Genomic DNA, 21,540 nt, shown 5'->3' with positions numbered 1-21,540 from the left:
AGGATTGATCTCCTTTAGAATGGACTGGTTGGATCTCCTTGCAGTATACGTTTTCCAATTCCTCCATCTCTTTTTTTTTTTCATGTTCTTTCTCAAACCTTTATCAGTTCAGTTGAATCGCTCAGTCCTGTATGACTCTTTGCGACACCATGGACTGCAGCACGCCAGGCCTCCCTGTCCATCACCAACTCCCAGAGTTTACCCAAACTCACGTCCATCGAGTTGGTGATACCATCCAACCATCTCATCCTCTGTCATCCCCTTCTCCTCCCACCTTCATTCTTTCTCAGAGTCAGGGTCTTTTCAAATGAGTCAGTTCTTCCCATCAGGTGGCAAAAGTATTGGAGTTTCAGCTTCAGCATCAGCCCTTCCAATGAATATTCAGGACTGATTTCCTTTAGGATAGACTGGCTGGATCTTGCAGTCCAAGGGACTCTCATAAGTCTTCTCCAACATCACAGTTCAAAAGCATCAATTCTTCAGCATTCAGTTTTCTTTATAGTCTAACTCTTACATCCATACATGACTACTGGAAAAACCATAGCCCTGACTAGATGGATCTTTGTTGGCAAAGTAATGTCTAAACCTTTATCAAGGGTAGTGGAAAAGCTCTTTTATGGGAATGTAAACTGATACAGCCACTGTGGACAACAGTCTGAAGGTTTCTTAAGAAACTAAAAGCAGAACTACCACATGAGCCAGTATCCCACTCCTGGGCATACACCCTGAGAAAACCATTAATTCAAGATGACACATGTACCCCACTATTCACTGCAGCAGTGTTTACAGTAGCCAAGACAGGGAAGCAACCCGAATGTCCATCAACAGAGAAATGGATGAAGAAGATATGATACACAATGGAGTATTACTCAGCCATTAAAAAGAATGAAATAATTGCATTTGCAGCTACACGGATGGACCTAGAGATTGTCATACTGAGTGAAATAAGTCAGACAGACAAAGAGAAATGTCATATGACATCCCTTATATGGAAAATCGAAAAAGAAATGATACAAATGAACTTATCTGAAAAACAGAAAACGGACTCACGGACTTGGAGAACTTGGAGAACTGCCAGAGGGGAAGGGACAGTTACAGAGTTTGGGATAAACATGTAAACACTGCTAAATTTAAAACGGATAAGCAGCAAGGTCCTACTGTATAGCACAGGGAACTCAATGTTACGTGGCAGCCTGGATCAGAGGGGAATTTGGGTGAGAATGGATACATATATATGTATGGCTGAGTACCTTGGCTGTCCACCTGAAACTATCACAATGATAATCAGCTAAACTCCAAAATAAATTATAAAGTTTAATAATAAAAAAGGAATGAAATTAGGAGATAAAAGCTTTTATACATATAAAGAATACATATATATATTATAGAAACTATTTAGAATTTAGACTTATGAATTTTTGCCTAAGTAAAAAATTTACAACATTTTGATTCCACTTGTTTAACTTAGTACGAATAGAATGCTATATTTCTATTAAAAAATAGATATGAACAAGCAACAGAGGTTTACTATATAGCATAGGAAACTATAGAAGAATCTTATAATAACCTATAATGGAAAATAATTTCAAAAAGTGTATATGTATAACTGAATCACACACAAAAAAGAATTCTACCTTTTGAAATTTAATAATGTTTATCTTTTTGCCAGTTTCTTTAAATGTCCTATGGACATCTAATAATAATGTATGAGATACAAATTTTTAAATGTATTCATGTAGGATATAAGATTAACGTAAATTAATATAAATACAAATCTATTATAGTTTAATTATTGATGACATTATTCAAGATGCTCCTGTTATTTTTCCTACATTTAGTAAAATATTCTCACAGAAATGTTAGTATGTTTCACTATGATTATAAATTTCTTTTCCCTGATATTTCCTCTGATTTTTGCTTTACATATCTTTCTTTGTTGTCAGGTGTCTAATGGGTTGTCAATCTTTTTTGTGAATTGTACCTGTTATCATTAAATCATCTTTGTCTCATTTAAAAATATACAAATTAAAAAAAAAAGAATGGAACGATCATTTTTAAATCACAGGTTGTACAAAACAGGCAATGGACTAAACTGGCCTTGATATGCTGACCCCAAGTATAGGATAATATTTGTGAAAAGCAAAATTTAGGGATTAGAACTGTGAAACAGAGCAGAGCCCATTTCATCTGTTTGTTTATTCAAAGGAAGAACAAACTCTACGGAACTTCAGTGAACAGATTTTTAACACAATCTTGGTTACTACTAGCCCACAGCTGAGCACAATAAAAAGGCCCAGAATGTCTTCTACAACAGCCTCTTCCCTACCTTACACCTCCAACAGCTCCTGGCACGTCCCTTAAATCATCAGAAGGTGCCTGCCAGGAAAAGAAACACAGTCAGCCCCCAGCTGCTCAGCCATGCCCTGGCAATCACCAGGTACCAGCCCTGAGCCCTCCCTCATGGCCCTGCAGGAAGCGCCTCGCTATCCCCACTCCACCTTGGGGTGGATCCTGGGGCCCCGAGAGACAGAGAGTCACCCGGTTATCCTGCCAATGCACAGCAGGGCTGAGGTTCCCACCTGTGTCTGACTCCAGTCCATGCTTCCAACCTCTGGACCAGAGGCTCTCAGCCTCTGCAGCTCAGTTTGTGCCTCTGGGTCTGGCACCTGCACGTTCCCTGTGCCATACCAGAGAGTCTATGTGGACTGCCTACCAATTTGGTATTGGGCCAGAAGAGGACATGGTGAGCAGAGGCTGTGTAGGGCCTGGCAAGGCCTCCCAGTGGCCTGGATGAAGGGAGAGTGCTGGGGAGTGCTGGGACAGAGCAGAACTGCCCACTGCCCCAGTGCCACAGCGCATGACTGTGTTGGTGAGCAAAGACAGGGCTCGGCAGGCTCAGACACCAAGCACACACCCCACACACAGCAAGCAAGCCCCTCGCACACCTGCCGGCCTCTTTCTTCCTGAGACACAGGAGGAATTACCTCAGGGACCCTCACCAGCAGCCACAGAGGAGGTAACAAAGTCACAATGTATCCCAGAATACCAGGTTGATGGGTAGAAGTGGGCCAAATGGTCCAGAGGTGCCAGACAGCAGGGGAGAAACTTCTTGATGGGTTTGGAACGCAAACAAGCCCCCCCAGGACCTTTTGAACTGCTTTCTTCAGGACAAAGTTTGTTCACAGGCACTAAGGCTTACCTGGCTTCGCCCCCTAGGACCCAGTGAGAGAAAACTGCCTATCCCCATCAGCCCAGAGAGACAGACAGACACACAGATGCTAACTGAACAGACCCTGAACCACACAGCAGAGTGCACCAAGCACTGGCAACGTCTGCTGCGACTCCAGACCGGCCACCTCCTACTTGCAGACAGCTGGAGGCAGAAGAGTGGGCACAGGGCCATCAACCCCGGGGAGGGGGAGGAGGATGTTACCTGTCCTGCAGGGATGGACTCCAAAGAATCAGAGCATCCTCCCGCAATGGACCGGTCCTCAGGAGTCAGACTGTCGGTGGATGAGAGGCTACTGGCCAGGGCCTCCTCTTGCACAAACATGATTCCTAGAGAGACCAGGGGCAGGCGGGTGGGGCAGGAGGGGCAGGAGAGCAGCCATTCAACAAACGGGGCTGCACCCTCGGGCTGCAGCATGGCTGGGGGCTAATCAGAACCCCCAAATTCAGGCAAGTGGATTACAGAAGAAAATGTTAAAACCAAAATAACTAGAAGAATGAACGCTTGCCCATCTAATCTCAGGAAGGGACAGAATTTCTGAGCCTGAATCCAAAGGAAGAACTTAAGGTGTGACTACATGAAAACTAAACTTCTGTACGAAAAAAAAAAACAAAAAACTTGAATGAAGTGAGAAAAAAGTGCTCACAGTATTTGTCAAAGGTTTGTATCTTTAACCTATAAAATGCTCTTCCGTTCCGTTCTGTCGCTCAGTCGTGTCCGACTCTTTGCGACCCCGTGGACTGTAGCCTACCAGGCTTCTCCGTCCATGGGATTTTCCAGGCAAGAATACTGGAGTGGGTTACCATTTCCTTCTCAGATAACAAAAAATGGGGAAAAGAAATCCCATTAGGAGGCTGCAAAGAACGAATAGACATTCCACAAAGGAACAGCCAATGGGTGTGACACAAGACCAAGGTCACCCTCCTGAACCATCCAAGAAGGGAGAGTTTTGCCTCTCACTTCAGCAAAGGTCAGGCTGCCTAACTGGGCAGAGGCAGGCACTGCGGGACAAGCTGCCCCGCCCATTCAGAGAGCAGTTTGGCAAAATGTCCAGGAGTCTTAGACCTGTTTGCTCCCAGGGCCTCTTCCTGGGGATAGAGCCTAAGTCTCCACCCCGCCACCCAACAGCCCTGGGAAGCTTTGCGGATCCAGGAGTCCCGGACCCCTCATCAGAAGGCCGGGCCTGCTTGCTGGCTCAGGTTTCCTCCGGGGTTGGCAAGGACAAACCAGGTCCAGCTTCCCACAGGACACATCCCACTGACTCTCCCCAAGGCCACCGCCCATGGACAGCACACTCTGACTCATTCAGGCTGTTTTTAAAGCCTGCTGAGGTTGTTGTATGAATTCAGCTCATCTGGGTCCATTATTTCACTCCAAACTTTTTCTAGACTGGTTGAGGGTAAAATGTTTTTTAACTTTCTCCTAAATGCAGCTGGTTGGATGAATGCTGGGCGTCAACGCCTAATTCCAAAATCTCGAGGAGGCCAGGGCTCGCCTCCATAGCCTGGCTTTACCACCAGTCACCAGAGCCCAACAAAATGACTCAAAGAGAGCTCACAGAGCCCCACACCACTGTTTGCTCTGTTGTGGCCTGGGGTCAGGACAACTCACACAGCCCAGGTCCTCTACTCATGGGCTGGGCAGGCAGATGGTCCAAATCCAGACCCCCCCCACCCACCCCCAGAGCAAAGCAGCAGGGGCTGAGCACAGGCAGGAAGGGTGGCAGGCACACAGCCAGGCATGAAGCATGCTCTTCTCTCCTGGAATTCACCCCCTCCTCCCTCACGTGCTCAGATCCTACCATCTTTTGAGAGTCACCTCACATACACCTCCAGAGCAAAATCCTCTCTGCTCTAGACAGACCTCTCTTTCACAAATGCCCCAAATCATTCTGCCCCATCCTCCCTTGGGGGTACAGCTCAGCTTCCCAAGAGGCTCCAAGTTTCTCAGGGGACTGTTCTGGTCATCTGGAAACCCTCCAACAAACAAACAGGTGGGGAGCACTTACTGACCCCTTCTGATGGACCAGCAGCAGTGCCAAGTGCTTCCCCAGCATCAGCTCATGCACGCCTCCATTATTTACCACAGCTCATCAAATCTAAGATGCGTAGATGTGGCGCCATCTTGGTCTTAGCAGGTGTCTGCGGAAGGTGTTCCCACAACTATATCACAAATACCAGCTGGCTATGAGACGCCACTGACTGAAAGACGCATCTCAACTTCAGAGTCACAAGGCGGAAATGTGTGCATCTTAGAATTGATGAAGCAGGGTAGAGAAAACAGAGCTTTTGGAGGCAACAAGTTGCTTCAGGGACCACAGCCAGGGAAGCTGGGATGTAAACTCAGGGGACCCAGGCCAGGCGCCTGCTCTCCTAACCACATCTCTACAGCCTCCTCTCAGCTCCTGAACCTGGGCTGGCTGGAGAATCGACTCTGACACTTCCCATATCAGTCCCTTTGGCCACAACCCTCCATGGCTCCAACAAGCTGGGCTAGCAGGTCCTGAGGTGACCAGAGGCCTAGTGTTTAATGGACAGTGTCCCCTCCTGGCGGGCTCCGGGGGTGGGGGGGTGGCGGACAGCTTACTCACAAGTATGTCCACTTCTACAAAAACGGGCTGGGAGCAAAGCTGCTCCCTGCAGAAAAAAATCCTTGCCCATACAGGCAAGGTCCAGCAGCACATGGCTGAACACAAATTTCTGTGGATTCCTCCACATTAGCAACAAAAAGCAGCATTTTCCTGTCACTACCCTCCCAAACCCTGTTTGGAGCAGAGGAAATGTGAATAGGGACAGTCTTTCTGCTTCCTTCCTGGACTGTGGTCTGTATAAACAAGTGGTCAGAAAGGACCACTCCGGGGACTGGACAGGGGACATCAGAATGCCTAGACGGGCCCAACCTTTGTCATTTCTCAGCAAAAGTAAAGAGATGTGCACACAGAGACATCCACTGCAGTTTTATTTATAAGAGGGTCTGGAGACAACATCTAAATGTCCAGTGGAAGGACTGGGAAAGGAAGGGGGAGACTACAGCGAGCCACTGTGTGGTGTGCCCCCCACAGCAGGGGCTGTGAAGAAGGGGACTGAGCCTGGTTCTGGCTGCTGCAGAGGCTTCGCCACCAAAGGGAGGCCGCCCACAACTGCAGCTGTGGGGGGCAGACACCTCCCTCGCCACCCAGAGCTCACTCGCTTGCTCACACTCACTGACTGCTTCCCTCGACAAAGGCAGACTGAGAACTGGTGGGTCCCCAGCCTGGCGGGCCAGTCGCACCTCCCGGTCCCCAAAGCCTAGCCACGCAGACCCCCTGCAGGCCCCAGGGCTGTGCCAGGCCGCGTGCGGCGGGGAAGGGGCCTGAAGAGGGCTCTGGCCCCTCAACAGGAGACAGGTCAGGGAAGCATCTTCAAAGTGATACAGGCCCCCTCCCCTTTTATATATATATGTAAAAAAAAAAGAAATAGAAAACCAGAATTTCTCAATCAAGAATGTTACAAAAGCAAACAGATGACGACTCCGGCACCGACGTGCCCTGTCCACTCTCTGGCTCACGTCCATGGCTGTGACCTTGGTGAGCTGCCCTGCACAGGCTCTCTGACTTCACCAAGCATTCTTCATATCCCGCCTTCCCCTCTCGGTGGTAATGGCTGCAGGGTACTCCGGACCACGGCTTAACCTCCCTCTCACTCTCTCACGCCCGTCATGGCCCATGTTTTGCTGGCAGAAACAGCGCTGCGGTGAGCATTTCACCTCCCCCTTCCCTGTTATCTTATCCTGCTAAGATAAAATCCCCACCAGCGGGGTTACCAAGTCAAGGGGTGGGAACGTTTTTCTGGCTCTTGAAACATAGGGTCAAACTGTTTTCCAAGACCTCACACCAAGTTCTCCAACTCCAGGAGCCCGGGCAGGCGGCGTTCTTTCCTGTGTGTCCCGAGCCTCGGCTCCACTCGGGACGGCACACCCTCCCCTCTTCCGTGGGGGCCGGGCCAGCAGACACTCATGGGACCTGCTTCACTCACTCATCTCCGAGGATCCCTGGGTTCAGAGGTGAAAGCCCTTTGAAAACGCTAAGACAGTGGGTGGGTGAAAGGGATTGGTCTTCCATGGGTCCACCAACAGCCCATCTCGGCCCCACCAACACAGCGTTCGGGGCTGGGTCACACCACCAGGGCCACAGTGATGAGGCATACTCCCCACACAGGGGCGGGGCGGGGGGGCTGACTTAGGGAAGTAACCAGGAGGCCTGGTTTCTCGTTAACAGGCAGCCCGCCTGCCCACACTGCCTGCAGGCGCATGGGGTCCTTACGGGCCAGCACTCCGAGCCTGTTCCAAGAGCACACCTCACAGTGCCCTAGAGGAACTGGATGTGGGTGTCAGAGCAATGGGGCGTCTTCACTGAGCAAACTGAGAAAACAAGCCAGGCACCCCCCGGCCATGCGCCTCCCCGGGAGGGGCTGGTGTGCAGATAGCACCGTGCCCTCCCTGCATCTGAACCCACTCCCCCAACCCCAGCCCAGCTGGGGGCCCGGGCAGGGCCTGTGTAGCTCCAGGGAGGCAGATACACACACACGGTTACCTTGGTTGGAGAGGATGGGCTGGGGCAGGGAGGCAGAGGTGGGAGCCGCGGTGGGTGGGGAGCTGCTGGGTTTGACACAGGGGGCAGCAGAAAGCCGAGAATCCTCACTGACCTGAAGGGGAGTGCTGAGTCAGTCGGGCAGAGGTAAAAGATCCAGGAGAACAGAACTGGACAGAGCCAGAGACGGGAAGGGCTTATGGTGCTCACAAACAAACACTGGTGACAGGGAGGATCTTGACTAACCCTCAGCAACCCCAGGAGGCAGGTCTGATGGCCACCCCCATCTCATGGATGAGAATGGACAGGGACGCACAGTCGAGGGGAGGGCAGGGTGGTGTGGCCAGGACGCCATTCCTTCACCACCACCACTCGCCCCGCTTCCCACATGAAGACCCACCTTCTTCTCAGAGTTGCTTAATTTGGACTTGACCTCTTTGGCTTTCTGAATCGCTTTTAGCACTTCCACTGTGTCCAGCTCTTTCTCTGTGGTCACTGTGTTGTCCAGGCAGACCTACGGTGTTTAGGAAATGGCCATCAGCACAGGGGCTGGCAAGCATGGAGTGAGCAGAATGGCGGGGTCCTGCTGAGGTGTAGGCCAGGCCCCATAAGGACACACAAGGCTGCAGAGGCTCAGCCTGCAAGGAGGTGAGATCTTTGCCACCCACAGAAGTGACCTGGGAGCTCCCTGGAGTGACCCATGAAGGCCCTGCAATGCCTAGTCTGGCTCCGGGAGTTCCTCTCGGAAAAGAGAAGACAGGGCGCAGGGTTCACTGAGAAGGCCTCTGAGACGGTTGGGAGTAGGGGAAGGTGGTGCCTTGAACTAAGCCTCCAATCATGACGAAACTCATATCTGCAAAGAGCAAGGGGAGAGCCTTCTGGGCTGGGGCACGGGGAGAACCAAGGCATGGGAAGTAGGCAGGAAGGCAGGGACCCCACCTTCAAGTGCAGGAATGAGGTATGGGCCGGCAGGCAGTGGGGAACAGCAGAGTGGTCAAATGAGGGAAGATCCCAAGGGCCGAGGGAGGGGAGGAGGTGACATCTTGGTGAGTGTGGAGAAAGGGACACCTGGGGTGGAAAACACATGGAGGGGTCGGGGGGATGACGCAAACAGACCTCCAGATCTCTTCTGGCCTGGGATCTGGGGAGCGTGGGAAGGTGGCCTGCTCGAAGCAAGGAGACAGGTGAACCTGCAGGGGAACCTGTGGGGCGGGCAGGTGACCATTCAGCAGGCAGCAGATACTGGGCTCGGTGACACTGGCCAAGATGGGGAAACACATCTGGTTTATGATGAGATTTTTATGGCCAGAAGTTGTCCAGGAAATGAGATACTTAGAATTAAGGACCTTATTCTTGACTCTGTTGTTTAGTCGCTAAATTCTGTCTGATTCTGTAACGTCATGGGCTGGAGCCCGCCAGCTCGTAATCTGTCCATGGGATTATCCCAGGCAAGAACACTGGAGCGGCCTGCCACTTTCTCCCCCAGGAGATCGTCCTGACTCAGGGATGGAATCCGCATCTCCAGCACTGGCAGGCGGGTTCTCCACTGCTGAGCCACCAGAGAAGCCCACAGTAAATGTTACTTTCTAACAAGTAGAGGACAGTCCCTCCACACTCAGGCTGTGCCTGTTCCTTCCTGGGGAGCCCCCCAGGCCTGATGCTCTGACGGAGGAGACATGAGATCAGCCTACTAAGGAAGCGTGGCAGCCTATGGCCCCTAAGAGAAGAGGAGCAAGGGAGCCTTTTCCTATGGAGGCAGTGAACTTCCCTGATCCTAAAGGCCACTCAGGGTCAGGACAGCCTTCTGAAGCAGGCAGGTGTATGTGAGCAGGTGTCACCTGCAGCTGAGTCGCCCCAAGCAGCTTACCTCCGAGGCCCGCTCTCCGAACTGAGCCAGCACCTTGGTCCGATAGTCGGGGATGATACTCAGGGGGTTGTTCAGCAGAGCCACGTGCTCCAGACACGGGAGGCTGCCAATGCTTCTGACCTCTTCCATCTGAAAGGCATCCCCCGAGTCCCTTCACTAACAGCTCAGCAACGTGCCAACACAAGCGACAGCCAACAAAAGCCCCTCATTCTCACTGAAGTGACCAACATCGAGGCACAACCACCCCAGAACCCCGTGTCCCTTCTGGGGCGTGGCTCACCTGTTCGACTCTGTTGTCGCTGAGATCCAGGTTGACCAGGGAGTACAGCTTGTGCAGGCCACTCAGATTCCTCAGGAGGTTGCCTGCCAGGTTCAGGGTCTTGATGTTCCCCAGTTTGGTGTGAACCCCTTCCAAGGAGGTGAGCTTGTTGTAGGACAGGTCCACGTGCACAAGGTTGTACAGGTGCTGTGGCGGCATCAACAACAGGGTCAAGTGATTAAGGTCCAGGGTCCAAAGAGTGGGCACTGACATCAAGGGTGTAATGGGCCTTCCAACCTAAAACAACTAGTTCTGCAACTTGGCTCTGTTCCCTCTGACATTTTTTCAGAAGGGAAACTCTTCTTCCCTGCACAGGTTTACAGAGCCAACATGGCCCACAGGGCAGTAGAGGCAGGGTTTGAAAACAAGGCTGTCCATCTTCACAACGGAGGCATCATCTTCATCATGTCCAATGTGTATTTATACTTTGGGAACTAGAGCAACAAGTGCTCACTGCATTGCTGCGACCCAAAGGGAACGGCAGCAGGCTCTGCCTTTACAAACCTCCAGTACACCCAGAGACCCTTCAAGTGCCCGTTAGAGAAATCCCAAGCCTCCCAAGGCCACATCGGCCTCCTGGATCTCAGGAGAACGGGACCTTGTGAGAAGCTCGCAGACAGTAAAGGTCTCCAAAGACACTAATTACCTGCAGATTGTTCATGACCAGCACTCCATTGTGACTCAGGTCCAGGAACTCAATCTTTGGAATCAGTTTCTTGTGAAAGAAAAGACAACACCTGACGTTACTCTAGGAGACTGGACCCTTTCCAGCCCCTACACAGGAGGGACAGATGCTTCGGCCTGACCACAGACTCCTGGGCAGGCCATCTGTGCACGGCCCCTGACGGGACACCTCCCAGGGCCCAGCAAGCAGCATATCCTCACGAACACGTAACAGAGGGACTCCAGTGCTGAGCACTGACGTACTGTTTTTAATAGAACACCTGGCTTGTAAAAGTGATAAACAGCAAGGTTGCAGACAGAAGGTGTGTCCTTCTTCAACTCTACCTACCCTCATCGAGACGCACAAACACAGGAACCAAACTTCTGCCCAAGTACCTTCTGGATGTCACTCTTACAGGGGCACATCTGGAACCTTTTTTTTTTCCTGGCTGCACTGTGAGGCACGCTGGATCTTAGTTCCCTGATCAGGGATCAAACCTGTCCCCACTACAGTGGAAACACAAAGTCTTAACCACTGAACTACCAGGAATGTCCCTGGAACCTGTGGACTAACTTTTCTGCTCCCCTTCTTGGGAATAAATTTCACCACTTACTGTGTCTATGCTATCAAAAGCACACACAATTAATACACTTCATTTCGTTCTAAGCACTCCTTTAAAAAAAAAAAGTATTTATTTTCGGCTGTGCTGGGTCTTCACTGCTGCCCAGGCTTTTCTCTAGCTGCAGTGAGCGGGGGCTACTCTCCACAGGGGCTGCGCTCGGGCTACTCGTTGTGGCGACGTCTCTTGTCGTGGAGCACAGGCTCCAGGGCGCGTGGGCTTCAGCAGTTGCCGCACACGGGCTCGGGAACTCAGGCTCAACAGTGGCGGTGCACGGGCTTAGCTGCTCCATGGCACGTGGGATCTTCCTGGACCAAGGATTGAACCAGTGTCTCCTGCATTGGCTGGTGGATTCTTTACCACTGAGCCACCAGAGAAGCCCTAAGATTTTTATGAACTTTTAAATAACCCCATTAACTTAAGAACTGCGGGCAATGCACAGAGCACTGGACACAGGTCTTCGGTGGTCCTTTTGGTAAAAGGTTAAACACCCACCCCCAGGGTCTGGTCAGGCCGTGGAGACATACCACAGACTCATCGATCTCGGAGATGCTGTTGTGACTCAAGTCCAGAGCGGTCAGCGCCTGCCATGTGGGGATGACGGCAGTCACGGGGCCCTCCAGGGCTGCGCCTGCTGGCTCCCACTCATCGAACTCCGAGGCTTCGGGAACGAGAACTTCCTGTGTGAGAACATCTGGTGAGCACCCCCATGGTAGCCCTCATGCAACACTCACTGGGAACACAATCATTGCAAAATTTCAGGAAGGGCTGGAGCATATTTAGTATGTGGAAGTGAACTTGCATTAAAACGGGGCTTTGGTTCATATGCCTCGAAATGATTGTGAAATAACTGAAGAGCTTAGAAACATAACGGCCACTTGGAATATGTTCTGGCCCTGCTGCAGGAGCAAACGCTTTTCCAGCTCACAAGAGCCTCATTATACAGTGATGCCTTTTCTGGCTTAAATCTTGGAGGCTGAAGGTCAGAATTTGCTGTGTTTCCAGGCAACCGTGCTTTACAAGCTGGCACTGTGGCCCCCGCAGCTGACAATAGGCCTTTTAACCATTACTTCACAGGGTTAAATCTAGCAGGGCTGAGACGGGAGCAGCAGGGAGCACGGGGGCACTGTCTACGGGGAAGGAGGGGTCTCCTCGCTTCTGATGCCCTTTGATAAGACCTCTCTCTCAATGGCTCACTCTGGGCTCCCTGAGCAGGGAAGCAGGGAGCATCTCCCAGAGGGGCAAAGCTGCCTGAAACAAGCCGCCTCTTTTCAGCCAGTAGCCTCAAGAGAAAGACTTTCCATCAAACCTAAATCTTCATCAGATACTCTAAGTTCTACAAGTAACACTACACTTCTTTCTAGAAGAACTTTAAGATTACTGAGTCTGCTAAGTGATAAGTCACTTCAGTCACGTCGAACTCTTGGCGACCCCATGGACTGTAGCCTGCCAGGCTCCTCTGTCCATGGGATTCTTCAGGCATGAATACTGGAGTGGGTTGCCATCTCCTTCTCCAGGGGACCTTTTCAACCCAGGGATCATACCAGTATCTCTTACATCTCCTGCATTAGCAGCTGGGTTCTTACCACTAGCGCCAACTGGAAGTCAAGTCATTACTAAGATGCAAACCATGAGAATGTAAAGAGAGAAGGAAAAAACCTCTTACATACTTGGTTTGTGAGTTTGTGTCATTCACATATAAACAGCAGGGCCCAGCACACACCACCTCGCCTGCCTATTCAAGTTCACTGAGAACAAGACACAAATGAGTGCTAAGCCAGGGCTTCTCATAGTTAGAGAACATTTCCATCCATTCATCTAATAAATGTTCTGACACTCGTGCTGCTGAAAATTTAGTAAAAACCAGTGACCTTTTTCTGGGGGGTGGGGATTACCCTGCTCTTAAAATCTCTGGTTTAACAGTGTTGATCTGGGATGACAATGTAGCCTGAAGCATCTCAGGGACTGTCAAGCACTGGGAGGTCCCACATGAGTGTGCAGCTACCCAGGGGAAAGTCTGGCTTCTGATTCCTGACAGATGACAGTAGATTTTGCACGATTCGCAGTGAGGCCACCACAGTGCAGGGCCCTGCCCCTCAGACAGCACCCAGGAAGGTAACAGGTGGCCCTTACCTTCATGGAGGTTGCAGAGAAACGGACGCTCATCGTGGCCAAGGTGGGCTTGGATGCAACCAGCCCCCGGATGCGCCTGGCATCACAGTGACTTATCTGGAACAAGAACAGCTGTGTCTCAGAAAGGCATCATCACTCCAACAGAAGTCCCATGAAGTAGATGTTCACCACCCACACACAAAAGGAGCACAACCATCAGTGACCCTGAATCCTTCGAGGCAGGTGGTGACTCAAACCCTAAGTCTCTGCTTTCCCCAGTTTTTAGTGCTAACTAGATATGTTCTGAAGTAGCCTGTGAGACAATGAGACACAAACTCATTTCTCTGAACAGTTGCTTGGGGCTTGGGGGCTGGACACAAAGTGAGAGCCAGGGACACCAGAGCTGGAGAGCCTGGGGCCTCTGCAACATCACCTGCCCCACTCCGCTGGCCTCGGCAGCCTTGCAGGGGGAAGGAGGGGTACAAGCCAAACCACCTCCCTCAAGCCACCTGTCCGAGCGCTACACTACATACCCGCAGACCCCGCCTGGCAGAGCCACAGCCTGCCCAGTCAGGCACTCCTCTCACTACCCAGCCCCATTTGCCTGTGTTGGTCAAGGCCTAGATGCCCATCGAAGGAAGGGTCCTCAAGGGACCTCCCGAGACAAGCCCAGCAAGTTGCAGAGTCAGACTCTGCTGAACACAGACACTAGATTCCCCTTTTAACTGTGTGATCCTGGCCAAACTTCCTTACACCCCTAAGTCTCAGTTTCCTCAACTGCAAAATGGGAACGTAAGTGCCCACTTCACGTGGCTGTTAAGATTTCATAGAGGAATGAACATTAGACATGGGGAACAGGGCTGCACACAAAAGCCATGCTTGAGAACTTGCTGTGTTAAAGCATTTTCCACTATTCTCTACTGAGTCCCCTTCTTATTAAAGAAAAAAAAGAAGAAGAAAAGGTAATAAAATTGGCACTGCGAACCCAGAAGAGTTCTGCAGTGAGTAATGCACAGTATTTCCTGTCGGGTGCAGGCATGTCAGAGAGCAGAGAATCCTGCAACCCCTCTGCTGATCTGTCCTGGGAGATGCAGACATGGAATCGGCTCTGTGTGACCCACAGGATGACTTTCGAGCACTTCAACTCGAGCAATGAAGAAGCCCAGAAGAAGCTGGGCGCTGGTGCTCCAACCTGTCCAGATGCTGCGGGGTGGGGACATACAGACCAGCCAAGAGCAGCAGAAGCGCCTCTCTGCCTCCACAGCGCCTGACTTCCCTAAATGGAATCTGCCACATACTGACAGACACAAAAGCAACAGTGCCTTACGATGAAATCCAAACACTCAACCTCAGGAACACTCCCTAGGCACGGACAGAATGGTCAGAAATCAGGCCATCCTGTGAGGGCACAGTCCTGCCTGCACTCCAGGGACCCCGGGCCTTACCTCCACCTGATGAAGAGACTTGAATATGGACAGATCAAAAGGCAGGAGCTGCTCCTGAATGTTGCTGGTCCCAAAAGGTCCTTCTGTGCCAGAAACCTACAGCCAAATAAATGGTGTGAATTAGGGGATGCTGCTGCAACCAGCCGGAGAAGGCAATGGCAAGCCACTCCAGTACTCTTGCCTAGAAAATCCCATGGACGGAGGAGCCTGATAGGCTGCAGTCCATGGGGTCACTCAGGCACGACTGAGTGACTTCACTTTTCACTTTCACACATTGGAGAAGGAAATGGCAACCCACTCCAGTGTTCTTGCCTGGAGAATCCCAGGGATGGGTGAGCCTGGTGGGCTGCCATCTATGGGGTCGCACAGAGTCAGATATGACTGAAGCGACTTAGCAGCAGCAGCAGCAGCTGCAACCAGCACTTCCCATCCGTGTTCACCGAGCAGTGTTGCAACAACTGCCAAACCCTGCTCCAAGTTTTGCCAGGCTGTGAGAGGCAGTCTGGGCAAGGACTCCCACTCCGCACTTCCATGATCAACAAAGCAGGCTAAAGCCAAGGTTCAAAGTAGGGGGCCATTGGACCATGACTGCCCCCTGGTGCTCAGAGCTGGAAGCACAGTGCCCAGATCACCAAACGTCACCTTCTTTTCCTCAGGGCCTGCAGTGTATACACACCCACACCCACACACACAAACACACCCACACACTCCCCTGCCCCCACCTGACACACCCAAGTAAAGAGCTGCGTGCCCATGACCGAGCACTTCCCCATGACCAGGCTCACACAGCTTTACCTTAAGGTACTTAAGGCGACAGGTGAAGTCCAGGATGTGCCCCAGGTCTGTCTTGGCATCCCCACTGGCACACGTGGGCTTTCCCTGCTGCAGCTGCTCGGTGACCGCATAGAGCTGCAGGGGTCCAATGGCGAAGACCTCGCCAGCCCCCAGGAGCTGTTCTCCTGCAACAGCCACAGCCCAAGAGGTGAGCACTGGGTCCCAGCCCCGCTGTGCGGCCAGGGTACCTGCCCACCCAGCCAACAGTGAACAAGCACTTGGCTGGCACCCATTATGCGCACCAAGTCAGGACGAAGGAAGGACCCTCCTGAACATGCAGAAGCAGCCTCCCTCCTGGGCTGACAGCTCAGAGTCACCCCAGGACACGTGATTACAAAGGAGGGAAGGGCCGCAGGAATTTGCTCTGGGGAGCCTCTCCTAGGTGAGACAGAGTTAAAATCTGCGGCCCTGGGCCAGGAGAATGCCAGTGCAGGCAACACTGAGGGCAATGGGCCCATGCTGGAACCTCTAAGACGCAGATGTCTTAAGGTCAGGTGAGACCTAAGGTGCTAGCACAGTACGGGGCCTGAGAGCAGGAGGGGGCTCTGAGCCAGACAGACTGGTGTTTGGTCCTCCTTTCGCGCTGTCCAGCCATGCACCCTCAGACAGTTAACTGGGCCTCTCATCCTCAATGTCCTTGTCCGGGCCTCTTTCCAGGAAGCAGTAAGATACCCACAGAAGTCTGGACCACAAGCACTCACTCAGAACATCTTAGCTACTGTTATTGTGCTCTCAGCCAGGGTCATGACCCTAAGGCAGCTTCAGTGCCATCTGAACCCTTTTAGGTAAGAACAAACCCGGTGCAAGAGGGCAGCACCCACCTCCCAGAACTCCATCAGAAGGCCCTGGAATACAACCTGAGCCTGAGAATAGAGCCCCCGAAGACAGGGGCCCAGGGGTCCTGAGGTGAAGAACACAGCTCTTCAGACTTGCAGAGCAGACAGGTGCACAGGCCTGCCTGTGGACCAGGTCCAGGGATCTGGGGAACCCTGGGAAGGTGGGTCCTGGCTAAAACTCACGTGGTACAGAGCCAATTGATGGAGTTCTGGGCCCCTGGCCGCCTAACAGGGCTAGCCAAGTTGCATCCAGTATCCAAGGACCCCTGGCCATATACCTTTTTCAAAGAGTTCCTCAGCCAGTGCTGCAGTGATGCCATTAATCTCCTGAAGAGAAAACAAAATCCAGTCAGGATATTCCCCAACTCCCCACCACTGGGACCTGCAGCATTCCTGCCATCTACTCCCTCCACCGCTGCAAAGCCAGCTCTCCAGAAGTAGAACAAAACGGAGAGAGCAAATCTAAAGTGAATCAAGCAGCTCAGAAAGGAAAAGAGGATTTCTGGTTACGCAGATATCAGCTCCAAGGCCACTCAGCATGGGCTGAGAACTCCAGGCCCAGGAGACCACAAAGCCTGGCCATGTCAGGCGCTGGCTGGGAAGTCAACAGCTCCCAAAACTGGCCTTGGGAGATCACTAAGAGGTGCATGGCAGACAGACAGTCCTGCTTCCTCTGGAAAAGAGGTTCCCATTACCCTGATGGGGAAAAAAAAAGGCCTCACAGAGCCAGCCCTGCCTAGGAGTGACCATTTTTACTGACATTCGTTTCATGTCCCACAGGTATCTGAGCAAAGAGTGAGCACCGGCTCTCTTCCTGTGCCATCCCTCCAAGGCTGGTGACAGCACCACTCAGCCCAGGGTCATGAGAAAGATGCAGGAAAGGATTCCCTTTTAGGGTGATGGGGTAAAGGCAGCACAACGAGGATGACCCTCAGTCACATTACCAGCGAATGTGCTGGGTCTCAATTCACACCAGGCAATGGCCTAAGTGCTCCCCACCAAGAGGCTCACTCAGTCCTCCCCACGCCCTAGGCCAGGAGGCTCTTATTTTGAGCAAACTGGGTGGATACATGCTGCGATCCTCAATGTTACATGGCAAGAAACTCGCAAAGCCACGCTTTCAAGTGCTTAGCCGTGAAGCCTCTCTCGGTACACAGCTGACTGCCTCAGCATTTCAGGGGTGTAACTGTGGGTTGTCAGAGCCCCAGGGCTTGCAACCCCACATCCTACAGGTAAGAACGGTACCTAATTGACAGATGGCAGCCAACAGGACTTTTGTAAACAGGTCCAGATGAAAACTGCACAATCACCTTCATAACTCACAGGAACACCTCGGCCACCAGGACGTGCAATTAGTGTGTTTACGGAACTTGAAAGGCACCAGGTTGCAGGAGACAGAGTGTCCTTCTCCTGTTTTTCTATTGTTCATCTCTTGCTTACCTTTTACACACAAAGGATATCCTCATGGTTGTTTATATGCTGGAAATACCTAAGTATCTTTTCCTTGTCTGTGTATGCCTTTTATGTGTGTTCACACCAGCTCTCCTGACAGAGAGAGGTTTGTCAAGTTTACATTTTTTTAACCTGTGATTCTTTTCCTTTGTGACTTCTGGGACCTCTTTCCCAACCCTAAGATTATAAAAACACTCCCCTAATTTCTCCTTTTAGTACTCTAAGGTATCTCTTATTTAAAAATGTGCTTATTTCATCTGCCTAAAATTCAGCTTGTATGAGACTAATTCCCCCTTATTCTCACAAATGAACAAAAAGCCGAAGGGAGAAAAATGAGCGAACACAGCTCCACTGTTAGGGGGCTCAGAGTCTGGCAAGACACGAGGTCAAATGTAAAAGGGCCACCAGAAGGATACAGCAAGCTCTGAGCCAGAGAGGCTCCAATGAGTGAGAGGACAGGCCATCAGTTCACTCAGAAGTTCAACTTCAGTCTCCTACAACAATTCAATTGCTGGGCAGTTACTTCCTTGGCTGCTATGAAGAACCGAAGATCAGGAAGACCATGGACTGACCCAGAAGCTCATTTCTCTACCTACACTCTGAGAACCAAGCCCTGTCTCCGGATCAGTACTTCCCCATCTGGCGTGCAGTCAGAATCGCCCATCGCCTGGACAGCCCTGAAAGACACAGACTCCCGAGAGGCTTCCGATCCGCACCCACCTCTAGTCCCCAAGAGCAGCTCCCCAGCCTTTCCAGTCCAGCAAAGACACTAGGTCTCACAAGGGAAAAGGGAGCCAGCACACACTTAGTACCAGCAACCCTTATCCTCAAAGTTGCATTTCTTTGGGCAGCTGGCGTCAACACCAGCCCAACTGAAGAGATAGGGCTGGAATTTCCGGAAGACCCAGAAAGTTGGGAGATAGTAAGGGCCAAGGACTCACGCTAAACAAAGAGCATGTTTCCACTTCTGAGCAATCTAAAAAGTAGACAATTTCTTCCGCCCCTCTCCTTGGGCTACAGGAAGCACTCCCTGCAGCTATATGAGGCAACACTATCTACTTAGTTGCATTGGCTGATCTTCACCTTGAGAGACTCTTAATCAGAGAGGAAACAAAGGAAGGCCTCAGTCCCAAAATCCACAGTATAAGTTTTTTCAGAGAAGCATTTTGTCTGCCTCCTCAGAGTACTCTGGTTCAACTGTGGCTTTGTGGCCAAGTGTAAGCAGGGCTGGGCCTCCCTCCTGCTAGGAGGGAATAGGGGCTTCGGTGGGTCCCAGTTAAAGCTCCTGCAGATTCTGCCCAGAGGTACTTCTGCAAACGGGTACTCCCCCACCCACACACACTCCACCCAATCCAGCTGAAGGGACTTGAAATACTTCTGGGTCCCACAGATGTCTGAACTGAAATACACTAAAAAAAAAAAAAAAAAATGGCAGGGAGCTTCTCTGGTGGCTCAATGGTTAAGAAATCCACCTGCCAGTGCAGGAGCGGGTTTGATCCCTGGTCCGGGATGATGTCACATGCCAAGGAGAAACTAAGACCATGCACCACAACTACTAAGCCTGTGCTCAAGAGCCCAGGAACCGCAACTACAGAAGCCCGTGCACCCTAGACCTCATGCTTTGCAATAAGAGAAGCCACCGCAATGAGAAGTCTATGCACCACAATGAAGAGTAGCTCCCACTTGCCAGAAGTAGAGAAAGTCTGCCTGTAGCAATGAAAATCCAGCATAGCCAAAAATAAATAAAAGATTTAAAAGACATTCTTTATACTTCAAAAAATTTCTCAATTAAAAAAAAAAGGTGTTTAAAAACTATAATACCCACTTCCAAACATGCTACATTCCAATCAATCAGCCACCTGCCAGGGTCACATGCTGGTTTGCACCCTGGAGCAGCACCCTTGTAGGGCAAGTTGCTCAGTTGTGTCCAACTCTTTGCGACCCCATGTACGACACAGTTCATGGAGTTCTCCAGGCCGGAATACTGGAGTGGGTAGCCTTTCCCTTCTCTAGGGCATCTTCCCAACCCAAGGATCGAACCCAGATCTCCCGCATTGCAGGCGGATTCTTTACCAGCTGAGCCACAGGGGAAGCCCAAGAATACTGGAGTGGGTAGCCTATGACTTTTCCAGCGGATCTTCCCGACCCAGGAATCAAACTGGGGTCTCCTAAATTGCAGGCAGATTCCTTACCAAGTGAGCTATGCACATAAATGCACTGCAGACTATTAGGCTGTGGTTCGGAGACCACTGTTCTGACAGCATGTCAGTACATGCAGGTCTGCGAGCCCCCTGCAGCACAGACCCTACTCAGTGAGTAACCCCAGGCCAGTCCAACGCTCCTGCTTGGCATAGGCGTGAGCAAAGAGTGCGTGTCAGTGGGGCATTAACGAGGGACTCAATTACACATCACTGTGTGGTTTATACACACACAGGGGTCGGAGCCCTTGATAACTTATTTCATGCCTATATGAGGCACACCAGCAGAAGTCAGGGAACGCTGTGTGCATAAAAATTCCCCATTGAGAGATTCAAGCCTAAACTTTGGCTGAAGGAGCTCCAAGACTGTAAGTAAGCCGCAAAGGTATCTGTTATCACTTACAGCCTGTATTTTGCAACTAAAAGAAACGACCAAAAGCCACCTTTAGGATGGTAACGGTTCTATCCTACTCTGATTTCAAATTTCAAAAAGCGTCTTTGTTCTACCCAACTGGTTTCAAGATAACAAAATGATATAAAGGCCACCTTTGACAAGAAGTGAAAGCATTTCCTAACTAGAATAGCTGGCACTGGCTGGGGCCTGGAGAGCCCCTGCCATAAGCCCAGACCTCTTTTGGGCCCTTCACCTTCACTGCAGAGTCTCCTGCAATTCCCAAGGGCCTGGGATCATCCCTCCTCCAACTCACAAGAGGAACTGAGACACACAGAGGTTCCATGACTGCCTCTGAATAAACTGTCAGGAAGCAGCAGGGCTGGAAGACAAACTCGGCTCTGCCTGCCTGTCAGACAGCCTGCCCCAAAGTGGTGGCCCCAACCTCACACCATACACAAAAACCCACTCAAAATGGTTAAAGCCCTAAAAACAAGAGCTAAAACTGTAAAACTCTTAGAAGAAAAACATAGTTGTAAATTTCTGTTATCTTGGATTAGGCAATGGTTTCTTAGATATGATACCAAAAACACAAGTGACTAGAGGAAAAAAATGGGTCAGTTCAGTTCAGTTCAGTCGCTCAGTCGTGTCCGACTCTCCGGGACCCCATGAATCACAGCACGCCAAGCCTCCCTGTCCATCACCAACTCCCGAAGTTCACTCAAACTCATGTCCACAGAGTCGGTGATGCCATCCAGTCATCTCATTCTCTGTCGTCCCCTTCTCCTCCCGCCCCAAACCTTTCCCAGCATCAGAGTCTTTTCCAGTGAGTCAACTCGTCGCATGAAGTGGCCAAAGAAATGGGTAAACTTCATCAAAATCGAAAACTTGTGTTTCAAAGAACACGATCAGGAAAACGAAGACAATCCACACAATGAGAGAAAATATCTGCACATCATATTTCTAATAAGGGTTTCAATATCCAGAGTATATAAAAAACTCCTACA

At 51.0% G+C, this 21,540-nt stretch overlaps 1 protein-coding gene across 2 annotated transcripts in view; it reads right to left on the bottom strand.

Annotated features, from left to right (window-relative positions):
* The window catches only part of NISCH (nischarin), a 57,520-nt gene that overhangs the window by 28,196 nt on the left and 7,784 nt on the right, over nt 1–21,540 (bottom strand). The window contains exons 4-15 of one of the 2 annotated variants that reach the window (XM_055413982.2): nt 16,771–16,819; nt 15,618–15,781; nt 14,823–14,918; nt 13,399–13,494; nt 11,793–11,945; nt 10,629–10,697; nt 9,944–10,129; nt 9,664–9,792; nt 8,197–8,310; nt 7,800–7,911; nt 3,434–3,558; nt 2,327–2,376 (exon numbers count right to left, since the gene is read on the bottom strand). In XM_055413982.2, the coding sequence (XP_055269957.1) occupies nt 2,327–2,376; nt 3,434–3,558; nt 7,800–7,911; nt 8,197–8,310; nt 9,664–9,792; nt 9,944–10,129; nt 10,629–10,697; nt 11,793–11,945; nt 13,399–13,494; nt 14,823–14,918; nt 15,618–15,781; nt 16,771–16,819 (1,343 nt within the window). Of the gene's footprint in view, nt 1–2,326; nt 2,377–3,433; nt 3,559–6,170; nt 7,259–7,799; nt 7,912–8,196; nt 8,311–9,663; nt 9,793–9,943; nt 10,130–10,628; nt 10,698–11,792; nt 11,946–13,398; nt 13,495–14,822; nt 14,919–15,617; nt 15,782–16,770; nt 16,820–21,540 lie in introns of those variants that run through there. The other variant, XM_088831806.1, reaches the window with a different exon arrangement.

Source organism: Moschus berezovskii, chromosome 24 (genome assembly GCF_049115385.1).
Source record: "Moschus berezovskii isolate FMDL1 chromosome 24, NW_MosBer_1.0, whole genome shotgun sequence".
NCBI lineage: Eukaryota > Metazoa > Chordata > Mammalia > Artiodactyla > Moschidae > Moschus > Moschus berezovskii.
This window is presented reverse-complemented; position numbering and strand designations above follow the sequence as displayed.